The 17,491-nt window shown below is 39.8% G+C and overlaps 1 protein-coding gene across 4 annotated transcripts in view; it reads left to right on the top strand.

Annotated features, from left to right (window-relative positions):
* The window catches only part of LOC114045698 (formin-like protein 2), a 371,038-nt gene extending 353,802 nt beyond the window's left edge, over positions 1–17,236 (top strand). The window contains exons 22-27 of one of the 4 annotated variants that reach the window (XM_027865809.1): positions 1,131–1,294; positions 2,980–3,081; positions 6,293–6,391; positions 7,255–7,378; positions 12,587–12,633; positions 15,004–17,236. In XM_027865809.1, coding sequence (XP_027721610.1) covers positions 1,131–1,294; positions 2,980–3,081; positions 6,293–6,391; positions 7,255–7,378; positions 12,587–12,633; positions 15,004–15,042 — 575 coding nt within the window. In that variant the 3' untranslated portion in view covers positions 15,043–17,236. Of the gene's footprint in view, positions 1–1,130; positions 1,295–2,979; positions 3,082–6,292; positions 6,392–7,254; positions 7,379–10,607; positions 11,243–12,586; positions 12,681–15,003 lie in introns of those variants that run through there. The other 3 variants (XM_027865808.1, XM_027865807.1, XM_027865810.1) reach the window with 3 other exon arrangements.
* The last annotated feature ends 255 nt before the right edge of the window (positions 17,237–17,491 follow it).

The following is a 17,491-nucleotide window of genomic DNA, read 5'->3' as shown; positions in this document are numbered from 1 at the left end:
TCTGTGAAGTTTGGATTCAGGCAAAGGGCCACACTTGAGGACCTAGAGGGCCACATGTGGCCTTGAGGCTTCAAGTTCCCCATCCCTGATATAGCATGTATTAAGCGTCTATTATGTGCCAGGCATTATGGTGGTGCTGGAAATAGGGACTGGCACTTGATCTGTGATTTCACTGATAGAGAGAAGTCCTCTGTTAGGACACTCTTTATACTAATATAAATTGTCACCATTTCTGCTACTTTTGCCTAGGGCATTGTGAGGGTTAATGACTTACCCAGTATCTTATAGGCAGTATGTGTTAGAGGCAGGAGTTGAATATAGGTCTTCCTGTTTTTTAAGGTCAGTAGTCTATCTACTAGGCTAGGTGCTGAAAATACAACTTAAAAATGAAAGAGCCTATGTGTTCAAGGAACTTAAGGTTTAGATGATCATAGAGGAGAAGAATAGATAGGTAGATAAAAACAAAATATTTTCAGAATAAATATATGCTCTCAGAACCAGGCTTCTCCCCCCATGCCAAGTAACATAGACTTGATCTAATCTCGGAGGCTTCCCCAAAAGGCTCATCATGCCCATATTCAGTTTACTCTAGGAAAAATCACCAAATATTGCATGTTTCAACAGCTGTGGGAACAACGGGATCCCTTGAGCTAAGTATGAAAGCTCTTCTTAATTAGGGAATAAGGTCAACCAATCACATATGATCTAGAAAGGGATTGCTGCCTTAAAAGCCAGTCACTGGATTTTAGATCTTTTAAGGCAGGAATTGTTTAACTTGAGGCAGTAAAAAGACACACACACACACACACACACACACACACACAAAACAACAACAAAAAAACCCCCAACAAAAAACCACATATATACATATAGATAGATAGATATAATTTTGATAATTATATTTCAGTATAATTTGTTTCATTTCTAATATTGTGTATTTTATTTTATGCACTTAAGAAACATGATTTTGAGAAGGAATCCAGTCTTCACCAAAATGCCTAAGGGGTAGGGCCACGCTAAGGGAAATATTTTCAGCCTAGATTAATTATTTGTCGTTGAGAGCCTCATAGGGCACGTTTTTTGCTGGTCTCAATTGATGGCCCATTTCCATTTCTTTTCCTCCATTTCAGTTTCTCTGGAGAATGTCCTTCTTGATGTCAAGGAGCTCCAGAGAGGCATGGACTTGACCAAACGAGAGTACACAATGCATGACCACAACATGATGCTGAAAGAATTTATCCATAACAATGAAGGGAAGCTCAAGAAGCTACAAGACGATGCCAAGATTGCACAGGCATGCAGTGTGACCCCCATTTTGTCCCCCAGATAATATTTCCCCTAAAATATGAAAGGCTCCCTTCTTCTGTAGCTCCCTACTCTCTTCTGGTCCCCATCTTGATGTCTTCACCCAGTGGCTAACCAACTTGAATAGCTATGCAAGTGTAGATAGGGTGGATGATGCTGCTCAAAGCAGTCATGGTATTAGTACATTATAACCAAGTCCAGCAGAATGTTACAGAGCCCTGCAGCAAAGTCATCCCTACAACCAATTACCAAAAACACAAAGAGAGTGAGAAATCAGAATGTTGCTTTGTAATCAACTGGAAACAATGAAAGAGGTTTTTTTTGGTTTTTTTTTTTTTGGTAAAGAAATTTTTTCTGCTCTGCAGGCATACTTTCATACGGCCAAACCTGTGACCATCTCCTGTTGTCTCCTGTGATAAATCCTTCCAGGAAGTTGGTCACCACATCCAGCTTCCTTTAATGGTTGATGTAGTACAGTCCTTTGCCTTTCTTTTCTCATAGATGATGCCAAATCTGACCCCTTCATCTTTGGGGACTCAGTCAAGGCGCTTGGCTCCCCTATGATTTCTGCTACTCCCTGACCCTCAAGGTGGAGAGAGATAACACAACCAAAATATTACCCCCTGAATGCAGCCACTTAAATGGCTTTGGTTCATCTAGAGAGCTTGTAGCAGCGGTAGTGCCAATACCTGCCTTCTGCCTGATACTCCTTCTCCACCAGTCCCAATCCCTGTTCCTCTCAGATCACCCCTTGGCACTTTTATTTCCTGCTGGAGTTCATCCCTCTAAAAGACTAGTTATAACTTACGTTGTATGAATTGTGACTGCCTAGGAACATAATTCCCACTTATATTCTTGTTCCTGTGGAACAAGTTGTCCCCTATAATATTGTCTCAAGAGTGTTTTCTCAGACTCAAGTCACATTAGATTAGATGGGGAAAGTTTAGGTTATAATCTTTGTGTGAATTTTCCTTCCAGGTTCTAGCGACTAAAATTTCTCCAGTTATTTAAATCTGTCTTTATTTTTCTAAAGAATGTTTTATACTTGTATTCTATAGTTCCTATGTGTGTCTTGGTATATAGACTTTCAAGTATTTTATCTATTGATTTTGTGTTATAGTATTTATCTATTTAACTATTATCCTATTTTAATTGGAATTTGACTTTTTTTTCCTTCCATTGGGGTTTGTGTATCCTCTTTTGCATTGTTTGTATATCTTCTTTTGCATTGTTCAGAATATTCTGGATGGGATCTCTGTGAGAAAACCCAGAGGGAAAAAAAAGATAGAGGAAGGGAAGAACAGCAGATTGTGGCCAGTGAAGTTTATGTCTTCATTGCTTCTCCTTCAGTCAGCCCACTCTCCTTGGCAGAGTTGAACATTGAAAGCAATTCACTTTGGTCATATGAGAGGGGAAAAAATGAATGGGAATGAATGTACCAAAAAAAAAAAAAAGTGAAAACGAAAACAAAAACCCAAACCCAATGGAGACTATGAGAGAGTGAACTATAAGTTGCAATGACTTTTATGGGATGAGTTCTGTTTTTTCAATTGCTAAGTAGCTGTGAAGTAAGTTGTACCATATTGATATTCAGTAGTTTTTAATAAATATTTAAAAAAAAAAAAGAAAGCAAATCCTGGGATTCATGAAACTTAGAAATGTGCCTCTTTGCAGGATGCCTTTGATGATGCTGTAAAGTATTTTGGAGAAAATCCCAAGACAACGCCACCCTCTGTCTTCTTCCCAGTCTTTGTCCGGTTTGTTAAAGCTTATAAGGTAAATAGGAATACTTGCTGTTTCCCTCTGTACAGTTTGTCTGATTGACTGAGACCTGGGGCACAGGGACATCCAGCGTCCTGCTGTGAGACAAATCTCTTGACTTCAGAGGAGACTTTCTGCACCCTGACTTTTGGGGTTGAATGTTTCCAAGCAGTTCCACTTTCTTGGACCGAATGCCTGCTGCTCTTAGGAAAGGGTGGGCAACATCATACTAACAAGCTGATCCTGAGGCAATAGAGTACCTTTAGTGTACCTTTGGGTGTGTTCGAGTGAGTCAGACAAAGCTGATGAGCAGCGCCATGTGAGCATCACAGTATCCTGTAGTCATGGCGACACCTTGTGGCCACTTCTGTGCCTCAGGTACAAACAGCCCCTAACTCATCGTAGGTTTATATTTCTCTAATGACTGAAAAGAGTGTGTGAGCCATAGCTAAGTAAATTGTATCTGTTAATCCACAGTGAGGCAAGGGTTAGGTAAGGCCTGAGATTGCTGTGGCTTTAGGGCTAAGAGGAAAAGACAGTGGTAATTGATGACATTTTCACTTTCCAAAGTATCATCATCCCAGTGCTATTACTTCCAGAAAATAGAAGGGGAAGGAAAGGAAGGGAATAATGATTTATTAAGTGCCTATGTGCTAGGTACTGTGCTTAGCGCTTTTTACAAATACTACCTCATTTGATCTTCACGACAATTCTGTGAGGTAGGTGCTATTGTAATCCTCATTTTACAGATGGGGAAACTGAGGCAAAGAGGTTAAGTGACTCGCCCAGGTTCATACAGATAGTAATAGTAATAATCATAATAATAGTAATAGTAATAATAATAATAGCAATAGTAATAATAATAGCTGAGCTAATTTGATCCTCACAATAGTTTCGGGAGTTAGGTACTATTGTTATCTCCATTTTACAGATGGGGAAACTGTGGCATAGAGAAATTAAATGATTTGCCCAGGTTAGTAAGTGTCTGAGGCCAGATTCAAACTCAGGTTTTCCTGACTTTAGGCCCAGCACTATATCCACTGTGCCACCAGTGGCCTCTAATACCACCTTCTGACAACTTTGTGAGGTTGTTAGGATGATGTTTATCTTATCTATAATTTTTGCTGTTGTTAAGTCATTCGGTCATGTCCGACTCTTTTTGACCCCATTTGGGGTTTTCTTGGCAAGTATACTGAACTGGTTTGCCATTTCCTTCTCTAGTGTGTTCCCATTTTAGGGGTTAAGTGATTTTCCTAGGGTTGTATGCCTAATAAATATCTGAGGCCAGATTTGAACTCGAGTCTTCCTGATTCCAAATCCAGTACTCTATCCGCTGTGCCATTTAGCTGCCCCGTAGTGATAGTACTAGGGAGCTCTTATTACTTGCCAAAGGAATAAGTGACAGAGACTCAGAATTAGAATGGATCTCAATGACCATGTAGGTGAACCTGTCTGGAACACCCACTGCCACATCCCAAACAAGTAGTTAGACAAGCTTTGCTGGAATTCAGACCTGAGAGGTGGAAACCCAGGGCTAGTCCATTTCACTTTGGATTACCTATGTTAGGAAGCTTTTTCTTATATCAAACCCAAATCTGCCTCTGTGGAACAGATTATTCATTGCTCCTAGTTCTGTGGTCTTGAGACCAAGCAAGGTGGGGAAATCTAATCCCTCTTCATGATAGTCCTTTGAATGCTTGAAGACAGCTATCATGTTCTCCCATCTCCCATCACTTTCCTCCCTCAAGGCCCCCCCCCTCCAAAAAAAACCAACTCTGCAACTCATCACACGCTTATTGAATGTCTAATATATGCTGAGCACTCTTCTAGGGGCTAGGGACAAAGGCAATCTCAGTTCTTTCAGTTAATCCTTCTTTGGCAGCATCTTAATGCCTCTCACCATTCTGCTCTCTTTCTGGATACTTTCACAAGAGCTTTGAAAGCAATCATAGTATGCCTAGCACTGTTCTAGGTACTTTAGGGGAGGACACAAGAGAAATAGAACATTCTTCTTTGCTTTAAGGGACCTCACAATTTAACTGGGGAGCCAAAATATACTTAATAGAATTATAAAATTCCAGACCTTGAAAGTATGTAAAGATTTAGTTCATCTGCCCTTGTTTTATAGATGAATTGAGGCACAGAAAAGGGAAGTCGAGGGTCACATAGATCTTTAATGACTGACCTGGGACTTGAATCAGGTTTGCTGATTCTGCTCATTCAAATCCTAATACACATACACACAACATTGATTGAGCTCCTTTACAAACAAGGCATCATACTGGGTTGCATGAAAAGGACAAAGAGGAATAGGCCTGGTCCCTCCCTACCAGTAATTTGTAATCTAGTGGTGGAAAGAAGACAAAGACACAAAGAACTTTAATCCAAGGTGGAATGTGACAAATACTAGAGGACAGCTAAAAAGAACCCAAGGAGAGGAGGAAGGGGAGCCAGCTTCCAAATCGAGGCCATTAGGATCAAAGGTGTTATGGAAGAGGTGGCATTTGACCTGGGCCTTGTAGAGTGTTTAGGATTTCACCAGATAAGGTTGAAGGAAAAGAGGAAATATGGTGTAGAGACATTGTGGCCTGGTGCATGGAGTGCTAGGCTTGGAGTCAGGAAGACTTGGGTTCAAATCTAACCTCAGGTAATTATTAGCTATGTGACCATGAACAAACCACGTAACCCCTTTCTGCCTCAGTTTCCTCATATGTAAAATGAAGTTGGACCTGATGACCTGTTGGTTCCATGCCAACTTTAATTATCATACTTTGATCCTGTGAATAAAAGAGGCAGAGTTATGGAGATGAGAAAGCATAGCATATGTTCAGGGACTACATAGTCTTGGTGAGGAGTTCAGGTTGGATGAGAGGTAAGGCTCGCTGCCTCTAAAATGACATAAGAATCTCTGCCCAACCCCAAACCTGTAAGTGCAAAGAATGTACACAATTCCTATGATTGCTGAACAGTTTCAGAGTCAAGCAGGGATTAGAGTGAATTGGGGCTAAGGCAGGAAGGCTTCCTAGAAGTCACATATTTTGCATTAGGCTTTAGAAGTGAGTAATTGGGACTGGAGATCCTGTAGAATCAGTGGTAAATCCTGGGCTGAAAGTTTGCAACCTGCTGGATTCGGTTTCTGGGCCTGGCTTCTCTTAAATCATTGCCTAACAAAATCTAGCCCCCAGTCACGCGCTATTTAAAAGCAGTTCCCTTGTCTTTTAAACAGCAAGCAGAGGAAGAGAACGAACTGAGGAAAAAGCAGGAGCAGGCCCTCATGGAAAAACTCTTGGAACAGGAAGCACTAATGGAGCAACAGGACCCAAAGGTATGGAATCCATGCAGGAGCTTGTTAGTTGCTGCCTGATGAGCAGTGAAGACCTCTGGCCACCCCTTGGTGGTAGGTGACGGAAAAGCTTGCCTTGAATATGCTGCAGGCGTGTCCTAGTTATGAAGTCAGAAGAGCAAGGAGAGACCATCTCATCCACTGGCCATGCTAAGTGGTCAGCTCAGCCCACTTAACAGGCCTCTCTGCTGTCATATACAACCTGCGGGGAAGAAGATTGCTTCACCTTGCTGGACAACTTGTTCTGCTGTCTGAAAACACTTCTAGCTAAATGTTTTTCAGTTATTAAGCAAACATCTATTGAGTGCCTACTGTATGAAAGGCATTATGCTAAGCCCTGGGGGAAGGGGCAGTATAAGGCTTGGGTCCTGCTTACGTAGTTGAGTAGGAAAATGAGACTTGTACACTCATAACTGCAATACAAGGCAGTGTGAGGCGTAGAGGTCAGGGAGGACATTTGAGTTGAGGAGAGCAGAAAGAGTAAAAGTATGTAGGCAGATTACTCCTCATAGCTCTTTGAAGTCCTCCAGTATAAGGAATCATCAGTTAGCATCCCTTTTGTGTAGACTTTGTTCTTGGTGGACCAGATTTGTGGTTTCTTTTTTTTTTTTAACCTTTTTAGGAAAAGTTTTAATCCAGAGTTATATTTTTTCTTCCTCTCTCCTGAAACACTCTCTTGATGCCATTTTATTCCAGTGATCCAATGAGGTTTCTTTTCTTTGGGTTCCAGATGGTAGAATGGGGCCATTTGCCTCTGATTAGCAAGCACTCCTTTAAGTATTTTGAGTTTCCCTGAATTTCCTGTAGGCCATGGAGCACCATTGATCTCTTTCCTTTTATTCCAGTCTCCTTCCCATAAAACCAAGAGGCAACAGCAGGAATTAATTGCAGAGTTAAGAAGGCGGCAAGTGAAGGATAACAGACATGTATATGAGGGGAAAGATGGTGCTATTGAGGATATTATTACAGGTAAATGAGCCTTTTTTTATCTTAAACCCATGGAGATCCCCCCGTGACCCTACCTCCACTCGATGCATGCTGAAGACCCTCTTGCCATACTTGCCCAGTGTTTGCAAGTCCTTCAGTGGGTCTGATGATGTTCCAGTGTTACCTGCGGACAGTGGCTCCTCAGGTGTGCAGCAATGTTTATATGATGTGAATCTCGCGCCCAGAATGTGTTGCACACCTATCTGAACCCAACAAACTTTCTCTCAAACTACTTTGTCCCCCTCTTTCTGACTTCTGTCTTGTTTCTGAGCCCTTAATGGGGGCTCTTTCATTTATAGAATGGTTTTCTGTTTCTCACATTGAGTTACCATGACCACCTCTCCCCTCCACCACCTGATAAGTACTAGAAGAGAAAGCAGATTAAACCTCAGTATCCCAGCATGCCTTTCAGGACATTCTCAGGAAGCCTCTCTCCTCCCCTGAGATAACGGAACTCTTCTATCATTGGATGAGAAGCTTATGCTTTCATTAAAACACACTAACAGGGTTTTAGTCCCATAACTAACACACAGCTGGGGACAGATTGTTTCAGTCAGATTTGAATGATTTATCTCTCAGAGTGGTTCCTGTCAGATTGAACCCTACAGACTAATCCATGCTCTGCCCGTTGCCCCCAATTCTTGGAAGTTTCCAATTTTCCATATACAAGAAGGAAAACCCATTTTCATGGTGGTGACAAGAGACTTTCCTTGGCTTCCTACTCTGCAGTTTATCAACTCTTTGGCTTTTGTTTCTTTGACATCACAAATTCAACCCTATAAATAAACATCCCTAGCTAACAGACTCACAGAAACTTGTCACTTCTGAACTTCTACTCCCTGCCCCCAGATCTTGCAGGAAAAAGAAACAAATGAATCAGTAGGCTTTACTCCCCCCTCCAGCATCACAGTACTTGGTGGGGAGGCAAAAGTACCTCAAGAGAAAGCTCAGACAGAATGTTCCAAAAGTCTTAGCACAGGATAAGCTATTTATGTTTTAAAACTGCACTGTGACTTTTGGGAAAACCTGTATATGTAGTTCAAGCAAACATTTATTAAGTGCCTACAGTATGTGAGGCGTCATGCTTAGGTGCTGGAAATGCAAAGACATAAATGAAATGTGCCTGCCCTCAAGGAGCTTACATTCTGTTGGAATATATTGTGTGTCCATGGTGATGGATACGCTGTATTTGGAGTCAGAGGATTATAGATTTAGAGTGGGAAAAATCCTTAGAAAACATCTGGTGAAACCCTTTCATTTTACAGATGAGGAAATAGAGGCTCAGGGAGATGAAGTGACTGATTACAGAGCCAGGATTCAAATCTAGGTTATCACACTGCGAAGAAGAAGGAGGAGAGCATTTATTAAGTGCCTACTATGTACCAGGCACTGAACTAAGCACGTTTAAAAATATTTCATTTGATCCTCATGACAACTCTGGGAAATAGGTGCTATTATTATCTTCATTTTACAGCTGAGGAAATTAATGTAGACAGAGGTTAACTGGCTTGCCCAGGGTCACACAGCTTGTCAATATCTAAAGCTGGATTTGAACTCAGGTCTTTCTGACCTTCAGGTCCAGCATTCTATCCACTGCATCACCTAACAGCTCTCCTTTCCACAGCAGCACACTGAGTCACAGGACCTTGGGTTCAAATTCTACTTTGTCTAGTGGGGTGACCTCACCTCTTTTAGGAAATCAGTTTGTCAAATGGGGAGCTTAGAGTAGATGACCTTTAATGTCTCTTCTGACTCTAAATCTTATAAAGTATGAACACTGGCACACACACACACACACACCCCCACCATTCATACAGTTGTAGTACCAGATCTCAAACCATACACAAAGCAGTAAATCATCAAGATGATTCTATACTGATTAAGAATAGAAAAGTTATTTACTGGAACAGATTAGGTACATTCTGTATAGAAGCAAAAGAACACAGAAGCCTAGTGTTTGATACAAAGACACTAGCTACTGAGGTAAGAACTCACTATTCATTAAAAACTATTAGGAAAATTGGAAATTAGTCTGGCAGAAACTTGGTCTAGACCAACATCTCACAACATATGCCAAGATGAGATCCAAAAGGATGTATGACTTAGACATAAAGGGGTGACATCATAAACAGGTTAGAGGAGCATGGATCTAAAGAAGAGGGAATAGTTCATGACCAAAAAAAGGATAGAGAGGATCAAGAAGATAAAAAGGACAACTTTGATTACTTAGAATTAAAAAGCTTTTACATAAACAAAACCAATGAAGCTAAAATTAGAAGGGGAAAAATATCTTTACAGCAAGGTTCTCTGATAATGGCTTCATTTCTGAGATGTATAAGGAACTGATTCAAATTCAGAAGAATAAGAGCTAGTCTCCAATTGATAAATGGTTAAAAATCAAAATACTCCATAGTCATATAAGAAAAATGCTCCAAATTACTAATAAAAATTAGAAAATGAAAATTAAAGCAACTCTGAGGTGTCATGCATTCACTGAATAATAGCACTATAGATACCTCTAAAATTTAAAACTCAGATTTTTTTCCCCCTTTAACTCTTTGGTCCTTTCTGTCTCAGAACTGTGGGAAAGAACAACTTGATCTTAGAGAATGTAAGCTCACTGACAATAGGAACAGCTTCATTTTGGTCTTCATAACCCTAGTACCTAGGGTAATGTCTTGTATTGTGTTTGATAGATGTTCAGTAGGTGTAAAGTAACTGCTTGCTGATTAATTAATTAAAATGGGGAGGGGGCACATTTTTCTTTATTGTAAGAACATCATAATTTATGCTCCAACATTCAGTAACTTAGTACGTTCACTAGCCTGCTGGTCCTTCATTTTATCAGTTTGCCTTTCTAAAACAGTATACATACAGTTGGTGAAATGAATCAGACGTGCAATTGTGATTTACCTGTGGCACCAGTCATTCACCAGAATGAAGAGGTCGAATGCCTATTTGTTAGGCAATGCCAAAAGGATTTTGTTAATGCTCTGATTATAATAGTTGCCTTTTAACCACCTCTTTATCCCAAGTCAGGATTTGCAAATCTTCTAGTCCCTAAGTAGCTGACCACTGGCCCTTTGTAATCCCCTGTCCTCCTGGCCCCCCCTCCCCCGATCATTAACAAAGCACTAACTGATGCAGTCAATCTCTGCTTCTTACTCTGTTCTGTTTTGTTTGTCTTGTTTGGCTGTTATTTTCCATGCAGTGCTGAAGACTGTGCCCTTTACAGCTCGTACGGCCAAGCGTGGCTCTCGGTTTTTCTGCGAACCTGTTCTCACTGAGGAATTCCATTACTAAACTATTACTTTTTCACACCTGATGCTCTTAAAAGGTTGCTGTAGATTTTTGACCCATTTTCTCTATCTGTGTGGATATCAAACCGGGTCAGATGAATTGTAAATGGATAGCATGTATCTGATGTCCATGTGGAATTCTGTTTCATGTTGTTGCCATGTTGCACGGACTTGTATTCAGTCACCTCTGAAATCCCCATCGCCACCCTCATGATGACCTTTTTCATCTTCACATTCTGGAGATGTCTCTGGTCTGTGTGACAGAGCCATGGAATAGCAAGTTTTGAAATTGTCAAGTACCTTGTGGGGGAAGGGGAGGCCAAGATCGTGGTTTGTCGGAGTCATAAGAGATGGAAGAGGCCACATCTTAAAAATCCTCTAGTTTAGCATTCTCATTTTATAAATGGAAACACTGAGAGCTAGAAGGTTTGTAAGAACACAATTTCAAATCAGGAAGTCTAATTTTAGTGCTGACTCAACCAACCCCTTTTAAAACTTTGGGGCAATTATTTAACTTTTCACTGTTTGACTTTCCCCCTAAATAAAAGAGAAATAATGCGGGTTCCTTCACACTTTATTAAGGATGTTTTGGCAGTAAAAGAAGATATTTGTTATATGTAATTTAGAAGGCAAAGTGCTGCAGAGTTATTAAATGTTATTTTTTCCTCACTTTCAAAAGGGGCCATGGCTAGTTCTAAATTGTGACAGTTTGCTTGCTTTCCTAGGCTACCTCACCCAGCCTTTAGATATTTAATTCTGTGTAGTAGATCTGATAGAGCATGGAATAAATGAGCCCCCTCCACTAGAAGTATGCATGGACCGTCAGAAATAATATACAGGTTCCCTTATTGCCTTGTGAGAATCATCCAAGACCTTTCCTCATCAGTGTTGTGTGTACTGTCTTGCCTGGCTAACCAGCATGTGCATGTGAGAATGACCTGAGAAGAAGGGGAATCCGACAAATGTCTTGGTTTCATCATGCCATCATTTGTGCCCGGTCCCATGCCACGTCCAGATACTTCTGCTAAATCAGCTTCATGGTGATTTCTTGGGTTACCATACTAGGAATCATGGTCTCATCACCAGAAAACTAACCATTGGGTGGTGAAATTTTTTGGCTATAGTAACTCATGAAAACTGTTTACAAAAAGTGCAAAGGAGTTGATTTCTAAATTTGTTGATACATTAGACATCAAGAGAGATAATATACATGAAGTGCTTTGTAAATTTTCAAAGTACCCAGCAGATACCAGTTCTGATTGTTACTTATCCATACCTATGAAATCACTGTTCTTTTGAAGTATTGAAAAAGGCAGTGGTAGGAGTGGTGGTGTAAATGAACTACCAGTGCATTCCAGAAAAAATCAGCATTGTGACAGTCCCTAGAAAATTAAATGGACTTGGAACTGGGCACATGTGTATTAGGCAGTATTAACTGTTTGGAGAATGCACTTTAACCTGTCTTATGTGTGTTTCCATTTTGTCTTTGAGGAAGCGACAAGTGACCGGTGGGGGTCGGGGTGGGTCCAAAAACGATGGTGTTCTTGCTCTGTAGTGAACTTCACTTACCAGTGCTTATTAATCCTTTTGTGGACTTTAATCTGCTTGGCCTCTGTTTGCTCTGTCAAGTGAATTTGTTGGATTATTTTCCTGGAGCCAATCTTCAAAGCAGCTTGGAATTGGGTAGTCAGAGATCAAGGGGGGTGGGAAGACCGTCTCACCCTTTTCTTGCTTTATCTAACCCCAATTCATAGTGGTGACCTTCCACTCTCTTGTTCTGTTGGCTAACCTGCCTGGGATTTTTAAACTTTGAGTTGAGTTGCTCTTCATTTTCATCCCATTTTTACTTAACCATCATTTTGTGTTTTGTTTTGTTTTTTTTTCTGTTTAGCCTTAAAGAAGAATAATATCACTAAATTTCCAAATGTTCACTCGAGGGTAAGGATTTCTTCTAGCACACCGGTGGTGGAGGATACACAGAGCTGGCAAGCATCACTTTTTACTTAGCTTCCTCCTCTCTCTATATATGCCAGACCAATAACTGTTAATATAACTGAGGGTAATACTGGGGACAGTCTATCTCATGAGAAGTCATCCCATCTCACTTTCTAAAGATGTGGCCTTTATTCGCTCCTTTGCTTTTATTATACTTAAATACTTATTATGGCAGTTGCACCTTCTATAATATGGTGGCTTGTGTGAGGGTATTTGATGGTGGTTTCACTTGCTTTGGGTACAGGGTTCCACTTTCCTCTGCCACTTATTTTATGCTCCTGAATTTTTCTCCTCTCCCAATCTCCCTCTTAATTTCAGTTAATTAAGAAAAGATCACAACTGGGGAAATCACCTCCAACCCTTTATGGCACAAGGTTTTCTGAGAACTTGGGTGGTTTGGGCATCAAAGATTAGATCCAGGCTGGACAAAAGAAAGGGGTTGGCTCTCTTTCCATTCTCATTCCACACAATGAAGCTTGCAAACAATTTATTCTATATGCTTCTGTCCTTGTGGGGCTATGAAAGTAGGGCCAGTTTGCAGAAAGGGTGGCTGGGTAGGTGGGTGGGAAAGGGTCAGGGCTGTGTGTGTGTGTGTGTGTGTGTGTGTGTGTGTGTGTGTGTATGTTTGTGTGCATATTGCCTGAATAACCCCAGGAAACAGGAGGTAGGTGATGGGATACCATGGCCCCAGTGAAGTTTTCTTCTAATATTTTCTTCTAGTTTTGTTTTTTCTCCTTTGGAGAATTAGTATTTAACTAACAACATTAGCCATTAGTGAAAGTTACCAACAGGAGCAAAGCAACTAGTCTGAAACCTACTTCATTCATTCCCCTAATTCACATCTCTGTCCAAAGGTGGTAGCCTAGACATAGAACCTGTTTTGTCACATCATCTACTTCTGAGCATGCTCCCATAAATTCCTCTTCTTTAGCCTGATAACCATGCCTTATAATGGCCAACCACTTTGATAGAAAGACACAGAACTGTATATACATAGGTAGAAATAAACATTGATGGCTGGCAAATCATTAGCTGTGGCAAACCACTGATTAACCAGAATATTGGTATTAGTTGGTATTAATTGGATTTTTCTGGGTAACTGAAGACTGACAATCTCTCCCAACTTTTTTTGATATCAAACTTTGTTATTGAATATCTTTCTTATATGAATTTCCTGCCTTAATTATAATACAACAAAGACAATGGAATCTTTCTTTGCCCATTGAAGACACTGTGGTGCCATGGATAACTACTGTATAGTTAATAATAGTAACAACAATAATTATGATGATGATAGCCAACATTTACAAAGTACTTAATATGTGCTAGGTATGGTGCTAAGCACTTTATGATTAGTATCTCATTTGATCCTCATAACAGCCCTGGGAGGTAACAGCTATTATTATCTTCATTTTATAGATGAGGATACTGAGGCAAACAGGTTCTTTTGTCTTATAGGAAGTAACACATTGGGCTGAATGTGCACTAGCCTTAGGCCATTACTTGGCCATTGTTGCTTTTCAAAAATACATTGCTGATGTGAGTTTATTTTCTTCTCATTGGCCTTTTTATTCTTTTAAAATAAAGCACAAAGGAAAAATTCAATTTAATCCAAGGTTCTGGTTAATTAAGATTTTGTTAAATATGGTCCTCATCAAGCTTCAGAGCTGATCAACTTAAAGAAATTTGAATCCCTCCTCCTGTGAAAGGGTAGAATCTAGGGTTGGGGCAGATTTCAAACCTTAAAGATCAAATTCTATCATGTAACAACCATTTTCCAAGCAGAAGCTGCCCCGCAGAATAGGGAGCAGTTTCTTTGTCCAGTGATCTTTGGTAACTTGGGAAACTCAAGTATATCTACATGCATGAGAGACTGCTTACAAGCTGAGGTGTCCAGTAACTCTGCCATTGTCTCTAATCTTAAGGGGGAAAAGTAATTCATTTTTCTTTTTCTTTTTTGGTCACCTTTACCCTCATTACAATGACTTGTAATCAGATTATCTGCTTCTAGGATTGTTTATTTAAAGCTTCAACTGTTTCCAGTTGTTGCTACATTTCAAAATATAAAAATTAGACTTTCCAGCCAGTGACTGAAATCTACAATTTTTCCCTCCCAAAAGCCCACAACCTGCCAGTATAAAACTAGAAACCGTTCATTTTGTCATTGGCCTCACTTAAGCTCAATGAGCTTATGGCTCTTTGTCTAATCTTTCTACACAAGCTGCTTTGATTGGCTGCCAGCAGGACTTTGTTTTGTCTAGACACATGGCATGAAGAACCACCTCCCTCTGACTGGCTTTTTCCCTCTTACAGATCTTAGAAACCAGCCATACAGACGAGCCGATGCGGTGAGGAGAAGTGTCCGGCGACGCTTTGATGATCAGAATTTGCGCCCTGTTAATGGTGCTGAGATAACCATGTGAGCCAGACCTGCCTGCATATGTAAAGTGGAGGGTGTACTCCAGTGATAACCATGTCTGTGGGAACTCTTCCGGCTACCCTTTAATGCAGCCTTGAAAACAGTTACATTCTAAAGGGCCAAGAGGCCTCAAAATTGCATAGGAACTTCAAAAATAAAATAAAAAAGATGGGCTCTCCATTCAACTGTAGTTAACAAGTGCCTAAGATGAAAGTACCTGCTCAAATTAATCAAAGCAATAGGACTTGATTTGATTGGGTATCTTTTTACACCAATATGTTATTCAGTGTTTTTAACCAAAATGTAAATGTCACGTTATCTTCTTTTTGTCATCTGCAACTTAATGATTGTCTTATGGCCCACTTTGGTTTCTTGACAGGTTGTAAATAACAAATATTTGGGTGAGATCTGCTGTGGATCACTTTTGGCTTTTACATATGTCTCTGTACTGTCTAATAAGGAATTTATTTTGAACTTCAAATAGCAATTCTTTCTAGGTCATATATCAAAAGGTTTGTTGCTATGTGAGGGAAGCTATTATTCTCAGAGAGACTTTTTCTTCCAGTCACAGACAAACCCTGGTGAAGTATAAAGAGGATGTGATTTTATTAACACATGAAGATTCACCCAGTCAGTCTTCATTTTCATGTATGACTTTTTCTGTGCAAATGCCCTATGAGGGATGGTTTGAAGGGTAAGACTGCAGTGCTACACAAAATCATGGGAATATCATGCAAGACACATTTATGATTCTGTGTTCTTCAGAGAGAGGCAGCTTATAGGTAACACAAAGTATATTTATTAATTAGCATTAAGCTATTAACATCTCAGTAACCAGTATTAGAATCTCCAGGGACCATTATGGTTCAGTTCTGAGCACAGTGAATAGTCATGTGCCTTGTCAGAAAGAAGTTTTCTAGGCCCATTGACGAGCATTCAGATTGCATCTTCCATCGGCAGAGTGCTGAGTTGAGTAGGCATTGCTCTCCTTTGACAATCGCATTTAAGGTTTTTGTTTTTTTTTAAATGGAGGTGAGGGGTGCATTTGACCACTGGACCTAAAGAAATTCCAAAGGCTAGTCTAATGATCCCTCCCCAGGATATTTTAGGGGAAACTGGGGATTGATTTGTTGGGAAATATATATTTGGATGAAGTGAGGGAAGGGCATATGCAAAATGAGAATGAAAGGCAAGCCAAGCTCACTCTGTAGGTACAGGGCAAGCCATTGCTTTACTTGGCTTCTTCTTGGGCAGGGCACTTGATCTAGTCCAAAGTCAAGACCTGGACTGAAGCTAAAATTGTCATTTTGGAAGATAAATTCTGCTTCCAGCTTACCTTTCTTGGTAGCATTTCATCAATATGTTAATTGTAAAATTTATTGTATAGTATTTAACCACTGAATTCCTTTTCTTTTATGTTGTGCTTAAGTGAATCCCCGGTGAAGGTCTCATTTTCCTTGGATGATGTGTAGTTATATGATAATCTGTTTTTAAATGTACAGATATTTTGCTACAAAATTGGTGCCGTTTTTTATGGTTTTTACACCTCTTTTAATTCCCACTTTAGCCTCTGGGTAATATTGTAAATATTGTTTAAAAAACTGCATCAGCCTGTGCTATACAATCTGAATGTTATTTTAACTTATAGTTTGTTTTTTATATTTAACTATGAGGACAGTTGAGGGATCAAAGTTGTCCCATTTTTTTTGCTTACCAATTTACAGAAAGTTTCATTTCAAACTGCCACCTTCTAGCACATCTCCAGAAATGTGTATTCTACATGCTCTCAAAAGAACATGCCAAGATTGTGTCTGTCTGCTGACATTGATTGGATACTGTATCTAAGAAGCAATGATTTTAGCTATGAAATGGAATCAAATTATTGGCTTATATTCAGATACACAAGTATTCTAAAACTCAGTGCTAACATACAAATAAATTTCCATATCACATGTATTTATTATTCACAATTAGAATGGACCGTAATGTTGGCATGTTCTTTTTGTTTTGTTTTTCTTGTAATGGGCCTGCTTCTTAGCAATATTAGAAGTGTTTTATAAAGCAGTTCATGTTACTTTTCTGGTCTGTTCATGGCATATGAGCAAATAAACTATTTACACTACTATACAGCAATGCATTGCTTTTTCTTGGTCATAATATTGGGGCAGGGTGCTTATCATTAAGCATCATCTTTTACACCAAGTCCCCTCACCCTTCCAATGTCAAACTGCTATCCATAGCTTATAGAGAAAATAGCTAAGATAGAATGTTGCTAATCTCTTGCTTATCTACTGTGGTTTTTGTGATATTTTGTATTTAAAGATTTTGATTCTATTCTTTCGTCACCTGCCTTCCTACTTCTCTCAAACGGAAGACAAAAGA

This window comes from Vombatus ursinus, unplaced genomic scaffold, assembly GCF_900497805.2.
Source record: "Vombatus ursinus unplaced genomic scaffold, bare-nosed wombat genome assembly UNPS02014779.1, whole genome shotgun sequence".
NCBI lineage: Eukaryota > Metazoa > Chordata > Mammalia > Diprotodontia > Vombatidae > Vombatus > Vombatus ursinus.
The sequence above is the reverse complement of the archived record's forward strand: the minus strand, read 5'-3'. Positions and strand labels throughout refer to the sequence as shown.